Source organism: Sinocyclocheilus anshuiensis, unplaced genomic scaffold (assembly GCF_001515605.1).
Source record: "Sinocyclocheilus anshuiensis isolate Anshui unplaced genomic scaffold, SAMN03320099.WGS_v1.1 scaffold454, whole genome shotgun sequence".
NCBI classification, from domain to species: domain Eukaryota; kingdom Metazoa; phylum Chordata; class Actinopteri; order Cypriniformes; family Cyprinidae; genus Sinocyclocheilus; species Sinocyclocheilus anshuiensis.
Window position 1 is genome coordinate 4363919 of NW_015548217.1, and position 8966 is coordinate 4372884.

The following is an 8966-nucleotide window of genomic DNA, read 5'->3' on the forward strand; positions in this document are numbered from 1 at the left end:
TTTTTTAACTTTAAACCGCATAAACACATTTCATTACACCAAATACACAAAATAATGTTATTTTTAGCAGCATCATATGACCCCTTTAAAGGATGCTTTTTTTCCCCAATGAAAATCATATAGTAACAGGGTTCAATGCAAAATGTGGGATACAAAAATTATTTATTTGATAATTACAAATATTTTTCATACAATTAATTGAATATAACTTGTGTATTTTGATAAAATGATGATATTGTTGCATGATTTTAAGTATCAGATTCAGCAGAGAGAACTTCAGAGGTAAAATAACAGCATAAAGGCGAGAATTCAGATCTTTTGTATATCAGATGTTTGAAACAGATCATTTTAATAATTTGAAAGTTAATTTAATGTCATTTAATGTTTATGAAGCAAATCTTTTACTTTGGACATCAGAAACATGGTGCCTCGAATGATGTCAAAGTACAGAATATGGTATCTGTAAGAATGTGAAATTATTTTTCTTGATGTATGGTGTTATGTTGTCAGGTCAACTTCCGTGTGTTTTAGATTGGTAGCGAGATTATTTGTATTTTTTTTTTTTTACAGCATAGAATATCTAAAATACAAAAATCAAAACAAATAAAAAATAGCAGCCTATGATAATAACACACCACTCTGGGTGATAATTGTGTTTATTTACATATTTATTGTATAATTGCATTTTTGCCTTAAATATCTTTTTCAAATATCTGAGATATTACTGTCAGATTTTTTTCATACAGCAATTTCAAGTGAAGTATGAAATTTATATAGAGTATAGCTACTGGTAAAGTATAGCATAGCTAAATATGCAATGTGTTAGATGCTCCAGGTAAATTAAACATTACATATTTGTTGTTTCTAAGTGTATCTTATTTAGCCATGCCATGACACTGTAATGTAAAAAAAAAAAAAGTAAAAATGTTTTACTTGCCGCGAACTGCTTGCTTTTATCTTGCAGCACTGGGGAAATATTAAAATACAAAAAAAAAAGGAAAAGAATAATATCAGATTTCATATCCAAATATTCACTATATTGCAATATATAGAATATCGTATAGTCACTATATAGTGCTTTTTAGTATGCAGGAATTCATGACATTGTTAGTATTTTTTCCCATCTCTGGACAGAAGAGGCTAGAGATTGTGGTGTTGTTATGCTGTGTGCTAGTTTTGATTTAGGGCTGCAAGCTGTTTTGCTGATTCGACCTTCTACAGGTCTCAAGGATGATTGTGTTGTCTTCTGATTTATTTCAGAGCTAAAAGAGAAATGCTTGAGGTGGGTCTGATTGTGTGGTGTGTTGATTACATGATAAAAAGCCACGCATGAAAAGACGGTGAGTGCAATTTGTAGTGCAATATGCGATTTGTAGTCTGGAAGTCCACTAAATTAAAAAGCACAAATCCAGTCGAGCAGTTGATGATTAAACTAAATCATTACACAAACAAAAACTCAACAATTACTGATTAGTGAGGCTCATTACTTAACCTTAGGGTCTGAGATCAGATTTCAACCTTTATGTGGCAGACAGTCAAGCAGAAGTAAACATACATAGACTTTGAATGAGGGAAGTGAGCCAACGTAGAGATTTTGAATTGGGCTCTTTTGAATTTACCACCTAGCAACCACCAAAACAGTCTTAACATTGTGCTGGCGAGTATTACACAAGCAAGAACCACAAAATCTCTTTGCTCATTGGAATCTAGTTGAACGTTAACTCCGCACTTACTGAATTCTACTTCCATTGCACTTCCATCAACACTCATCATGGATTAAATGACCCAGTTTTCTAAAAGTGCTTCCCTGCTTTGCCCTGTGGCACATCTTGCAAGTCAGTCGTGACAGTGTTTGCTAGCAGTACTTTGTGCTGAAGTTCTGACCTAGTCTCAGCCTCAGACGGACCGTTGGCTGAACATCTGATGCATACGGCACACAAAAGTGGAAACACTTTAGGAGTTTTGAAGTCGTCATCGGATTGGTTGAATTATACAGGATTTCCGGGAGACGTGTGTGTCGCGTTCTTTAACGTTCCGCCTGGAAACAAAGATGCCGTGGCGCCAAACCCACTCATGAAATAAGAAAGCCGTCGTGTTTACAACTGTGACGACGAGCGCTTATCAGGATCAACTAAACGCTGGATTCTCAAAAGTATGTGAAATATTTCAAGTTCGCGGCATAGAATCTTTCAAATACGTCCGAGAGTTTTACGAGAGTCTGTTATTGTGGCAACATTTCCACGCCCCGAAACGTGACGCTGAAACGAAATGAACTGTGATTGGTTGTTTGGCATGTCGGTCAAACGGCCTCATGGGCAGGCCTTGGCCAATGAAAGCTGCCATGGATTCCAGACCTTCAGCCGTCAGTCTGAAGGTCTGGCTACGTGAGACTAGTACTGACCTGGATAAAGGTCAGACAGGGAATGACCTCATAAAAACATTTGCTGTACATTAAACTGTGATCACTGCTAAAATCACACATTTCAAGTGGCATTACAAACTGTGTTTTCTTTCTTGTGCTTACATGGACAGTGACTTACTACTTGCTTGTATAAAGACATTCTCATTCTAGAGAGCATTTGATTGGATAGAAATTTGGATACACCCCTGAGTGCATGATGAGTCATCAACATATTTATAATTGCATATTTTACCTGAAATATCGTTGTAAATGTGTCATTATAGAGTGTTCCAGTTGTGAAATCTCAGATGTTTTATTTTTTCATAGAACAATTTCCAGTGAAATGTGAAATAGTTGTCAAGTACACTGGAAATGAATAAATATATAAACTGTGTTAGATGCACAAGGTAAATTCATTAATAAATAATTCTTATTTCTAAGTATAACTTAGAAATTGCACTATCATGTAAAAAAAATACTAATAAGGGTATACAGTAAGACATACATTATTAATTATATTATTAATATTTTATCAGATTAAGCTGCAAGTTCATCATTTTGCATGCAGTAAAAGTGCTGTGCTTGCTTTAATCTTGCAAAACTGGAGAAAATAATGTGTCAGAATAATATCAAACTGAACTGTGACTTGCTACTTGCTATTTCTAGCCAGAGGAATGTGGTATCGGTGGAGAGACGTTCTCACTCTAGAAAGCATTTGATTGGACAAATATTTGGACACACCCCTGAGTGCATGATGAGTCATCAATGTTTGCATTTGTTTACTAGGAAGAGAAAGACTACATTTGAAATGTGTATATCTTCCGGAAGATGGTTTTATGTTGACAAAAGCTTCCTTAAAGCATTTCTTCAAACTTTGTTCTCTGTGTGTCTTTCAGGAAATAAGTCCCTGGACAGTGGCATTGCCGAGATGGAGGAACTTCCTGTTCCCCAGAACATCAAAATAAGCAACATCACATGCGACTCCTTTAAGATCTGCTGGGATATGGACTCCAGGTCCAAGGAACGCATCACGCACTACTTCATCGACCTCAACAAGAAAGAAAACAAGAATGCCAACAAGTTCAAACACAAGGTGTGTGTACACAGCAGCTCTATATTCACTCATTCTTACACATCCTGATGTTCATGTGTTTGCAGCGAGTGAACTGCAAGAACACGACTATCTAATGTCATTTATTATCTGTCTCCTCTAGGACGTCCCCACTAAACTGGTAGCGAAAGCTGTTCCTTTGCCCATGACAGTGCGAGGACACTGGTTCCTGAGTCCACGCACTGAATACACTGTGGCCGTTCAGACCGCGTCCAAACAGGGTGATGGAGACTATGCCGTGTCAGAATGGAGCGAGATCATTGAATTCTGTACAGCCGGTGAGATGCACATTCATGCTTGAAATATTTGAACACAGGGTTTCCCAAATGGGGAAAAGCTAATAATAAAAAATATATCAAATGTAAAATTAAAGTATATAAAAGGGGCAGCACAATAATTATGATGTAGCTTAGTGAGAATCAAATGTTGCAATTTAATGTGCTTATACAGTCAGCTCCATCTCTGCATGTGTTGTAAGTTTAATGTGCATTTGGGAATGCAAGGTGTGAAGGGTTATTTACACATTGGTATAATTTCCAAAATTTTGGAAATACAGTTTACAGCATTTCACCAGTATTCCACCAAAATAAAAGTTATATATAATATAAAAATAGAATAAAAGGATGTGTTAAAAGCTTAAGAGGTTGAAAATATAGAATTATACAAGCTTATATAAATGTGTAGTGTAAAGTAAAATTATTATTATAAATATTATCAAACATTCAATAGTTTATGGCAGTAATATAGTATATATAATTAGATGTAAATAATATTAATAATAATAAATGATTCCTAAAACAACAGTGTGAATCCAGCTACAAAATGCAGTTACATATTCATAAAAACATTTACTAAAAAAAGATGAAATATTTGATCTATTTACTTACATAACATGTAACCATTAACCAACATCAGAGAAGTGTGAATATGCAAATGTCTTATTAAATAATTAAAAAAAATATGTATACTTAAAATCTCTGGGGGTACTTCATGTAAACATTTTTTATTTATGGGGAAGATTGGGGATCGCTGCTTTAAAGTATTGTTGATATGACCTCCATGAACCTATTTAGGCCATTAATGGCTCATATTGACGCTCTCCAAGACTTTTATTTCTTTATTTTGTTTGTTTGTGTCTACAGATTATTCCACTGTTCATCTCACACAGTTACTGGAGAAAGCCGAGGTCATTGCCGGCAGAATGCTGCGGTTCTCAGTCTTTTATCGAAACCAACACAAAGAGTACTTTGACCACGCAAGGTATGTTTCTACAGGGAAATCAACACTAAATTATTAAAGGAACAGTCAGCTTTATTTCCAAACCTCTATGACACCTTTCTTCTGTGGAACAAAACAGGTAAAATTCTGAAGAACTTCCCTGCCATTCTTTTCCATTTACAGTAATAAATGTGGCTTAGGTCTGTAAATTTCAAAAAGAAGCATCACTGGTATCAGACCAGTCCCCTTTCACTTGCATAATTAAAAAAGGCTCCAGGATATTCTTCAGAAGTAAGTCACATAGATTTAGTACAACATGAAGGTATGTACTGTAAGTGATGACAATTTTCATTTCATATGACTATTCATTTTCTTCCTATTAGAAAATCCCCGAATCCTGAAGGTTTTTTTTATTTTATTAAAATGTTCTCTCTATTGCAAATTATCTTTCTAATTTTGAATTTACTTTTATGTATTCCTGTGATTTACAGTAAATGTCTTCTCTATTCAACTAATACAGTCCTGTATAGTATAATTTTATGAAAACAGCCATTAAATCAGTCTTTATAGCAGAAAAGACCATTTATGCTGTTGAATTTAATGCATCTAAGGCGATATAATAAATCTATAATGAGTTTTTCCAAGTATAAATATGATTTTAAATGTAAGAGGCACTGTGGAATCAAATTAAACCCATCTGAAAAGGCTCACTGCAGTCTAAAGTAGTGAAGGGGGGAGGGGGGCATTCCTTTCCCTTCAGAAATCAATATATTTTTTAATATGACTCTAGTTTGTGTATCTAAATGTACCACTTCATCTTACTTCACTGAGTTTTACAATATTCATGGTCTTGATTTATTCAAAAGTAATTAAATTCGGTTTCGCATCAGAGTGAAAGTCTATTGTTGTTGTACTTGCCCCATGCAAAACTCAAAGATTAATTCCACACAGACTTGATTAGATATCTGGATTATAAGTCATGCGTGTCAACCTGTTTATATCATTTCCGTTTTATTTACCACATTAACAATAAAGATCAGGTCTAACCCTGAGGTGATAGTAAAAAGGAAAAAGGTTTCTGATCAGACTGAGAATTAATAAGATGACAGTTAATAATGATAATTTACACAAAGGCTGGTTTTTATTGTTTACAGAATGTATAAAAAAAATGAAAAAGATTATTGTGATCATATAATTTGTATATGTCTTGCAATTCTGATTTCTTTTGATTTAACATCTACCAATTTTAACTTTTTAATTGCAAGACAAACTTGAACGGTGAGATATGAAGTCAGAATTCTGTTATAAACAATTCTGAGAACGTTTTTGCTAAATAATTGCAATTTATAAATTCGGAAGTGCGAGAAATTAAGTCAGAATTGTTCTAAACATTCCATTTTGAAAAGAAATTACAAAATTTGTAACGCAAAATAACTAAAATAAATAAATACAAATCTTGTGAGATATAATGTCAGAATTGTGAGATAAAAAGTCACATTTTCCTTTTTATTTTCTTATTCTGATGGAAACGGGCTTCCACAGATTGTAAAAAAGATCTTTCTCCCAAACAAGTGTTATCTCACCCTATCGTGAACCTATATGACACTAGCTATGTTTCCATCCAAAGATGCGAATTTAACTTATGTGCAAAACTGGAATATCGCATAAAACATTTGCGAATAAAGCACCGTTTCCATCCAATGAGTCAAAGAGAACAAAATCGTCACTTCCTGATAAACTGGCACTAAATATCTCTAAGAAAACTAGGAGAAGCCACTGAATATACTAATTTTCATATGTAATAAATTACTTGTGCTTCAGAGAGAGTAGACGTAACAAAATAAATGCGGTCATTGCTTTTAGAGGTGAATGCCTGCTGTTTGGGAACGCAGTCATGAAAGACAGTAATTATACAGAAGTACTTTAATGACAGACTTTCCTCAGGCATTTCAGAACGACCAAAACAACATATAGAAGCTGTGAATGAGATCGGTCCGCTGGTTAGTCAGGTTATCCCGTCTCATAGCGCAAAGTCACATGACTTTTTCAATGCGCATGGTGGAATTTATTCGGTAAATGTGTTTCCATCGAAGTTTATGCGCATTTGTTCTTATCGGATAAAAAGTTTATCCTACTCAGTTGTGCGCATATGATTTTATGCGCATTTTTAGAATTTATGCGCATCTTGGCGTTTCCGTCCAGCGTTTTTTTATGCGATAATCCAAAATGCGCATAAAAATAGGTGGATGGAAACATAGCTACTGTTTTTCAGAGAAAAACAAAAGGAGACATTTAGCAGAATGTTCAATGATTCTCAGTTGTCCTTGAGAATCATGGTCTTTTTAAAATCATTTGATAGCTTTGCTATTACTTTTCCAGTTTCTGAATTAGCTGTAATGTATTCTCCAGCTAGGCTGTACTGATTTAAGCAGGTTAGTCACTGGCAGTGAAGTTAAGTGCAAAAGTCAGGAGAAAATGGTTTGCGTTAAACCTAATTTCATTTAGCACCACTGAACGTCACCTCCATGAAGTCATTTGTCATTTACAGTGAATTTTCTTGTTGCAGGGAGGCCCAAAACAACAAGATGTTGTCATCAGTGAAGGACAACAGCGGCAGCCACGGTTCACCCATCAGCGGGAAGCTAGAGGGCATCTTCTTCTGCTGCAACACCGAGTTCAACACGGGCAAACCCCCACAGGACTCGCCATACGGCCGTTACCGCTTCAAACTGCCAGCAGAGGAGCTCTTCAGCCCCAAGACAAACCTGTATTTCGCCGACTTCTACTGCATGTACACGGCCTATCACTACGTCATTCTGGTGATCGCGCCGAAGGGCTCGTCTGGAGATGAGTTCTGCAAGCAGCGCCTGCCAGCGCTGGATCTCGCCAACAACCGCTTTATGACGTGCTCGGAGGATGAAGATGGCCGGCTGGTGTTCCACCACGCACAGGACCTTATCCTGGAGGTCATCTACACCGACCCCGTGGATCTGAGCCTGGGCACGGTAGCCGAGATCAGCGGCCACCAGCTCATGAGCCAGTCCACAGTCAATGCCAAGAAGGATCCCAGCTGCAAGACCTGCAACATCAGCGTGGGACGCTAACCTACGAAACTGAACCCTCCTGCTGCCTTGAACAGCACAGAAAATCGCCTTCTCCTTTCGCCGTCCTCCTTACCCATTATCGAACTTATCCATAATTCCTTCTGGTGGAGGCTCCTCCGCAGCATGTGTCTCACAGCTTTTGACAAAATGCTTTTTTTCGTTTACTAGCTAATGGATCTTGACCCTGGGTTTGGGTTAGATATGTCGTGCTCCTATTTTTGTGTTGGGATGTTGACCTGTCAATCGAACTGCTTCTTTAATCCTATTGGCTGTCAGACCTTCCTGTTAGAACGCAGAATTGTAACCAAAGTTTCCACAAATTTAACACTAAATGCTCATCAAGTCACTCAAATCGGTGAATCGAGACAACCGTTCTTATGAGGCATTATGAATGTGAGGATATCAAGTGAGATATCTCAAAAAAACATGATTGGACGTCTCTGTAGCATGATTGCAAACATTTTTGGAAACGTTGACATTAGCACTTCCATAACGCTTCTTCAGCAGTGTTTCATGTTATCTATTCCAACCCATCCAGTATACTGTGATTTAACATATAATAAATGTGATACGACGTGTAGATAGAAAAATATTTATTTTTTAACTGGTGAATAGAAAATGGACAGAATCAGAAGTGCACAATACAGGACTTTGGTGATGGAAAAGAAAAGGTTCACGATAAAGCAAATATATATAGATAATTATATATATATATATATATATATATATATATTTACTGTATAAACCAATGTAGTTACGTGCACTATAGCTAACATTCAAAAGCTACATTTGTCATTGTGGATGTATACAGCTAATTAATTCTGGGACGACGATAACATGACAGAATAACCACACCTGATTGTAGCACAATTCAACAGTTTACGCTGGTTGGCATGCAAAGACACTACACAAAGATTGTAATAGTTCATTGCAGTAGAGCCGTCGGAAAGGAAAGATATTGATTGTTCTGTTTCCAGAGAGTAGCTACTTGAGCAGAATTGCACTTAAAGCGCACATCCGCTTCTCATGAACATATCTCCTGCTTTGGGATTCAGTATTGTTTTTAGTGTACGACGTGATTAGACAGTGTTCATTTTAACCAATATATCATGTATAGGAGGACACGTTTAAC

The 8966-nt window shown here is 36.2% G+C and overlaps 1 protein-coding gene across 2 annotated transcripts in view; it reads left to right on the top strand.

Moving 5' to 3' along the window:
- Positions 1–8966, top strand: part of LOC107654056 (phytanoyl-CoA hydroxylase-interacting protein-like) — a 43645-nt gene that overhangs the window by 20620 nt on the left and 14059 nt on the right. For both annotated transcript variants that reach the window (XM_016440955.1, XM_016440956.1), the window contains exons 2-5: positions 3298–3494; positions 3616–3790; positions 4655–4772; positions 7297–8959. In XM_016440955.1, the coding sequence (XP_016296441.1) occupies positions 3298–3494; positions 3616–3790; positions 4655–4772; positions 7297–7834 (1028 nt within the window). In that variant the 3' untranslated portion in view covers positions 7835–8959. The remainder of the gene's footprint in view (positions 1–3297; positions 3495–3615; positions 3791–4654; positions 4773–7296; positions 8960–8966) is intronic.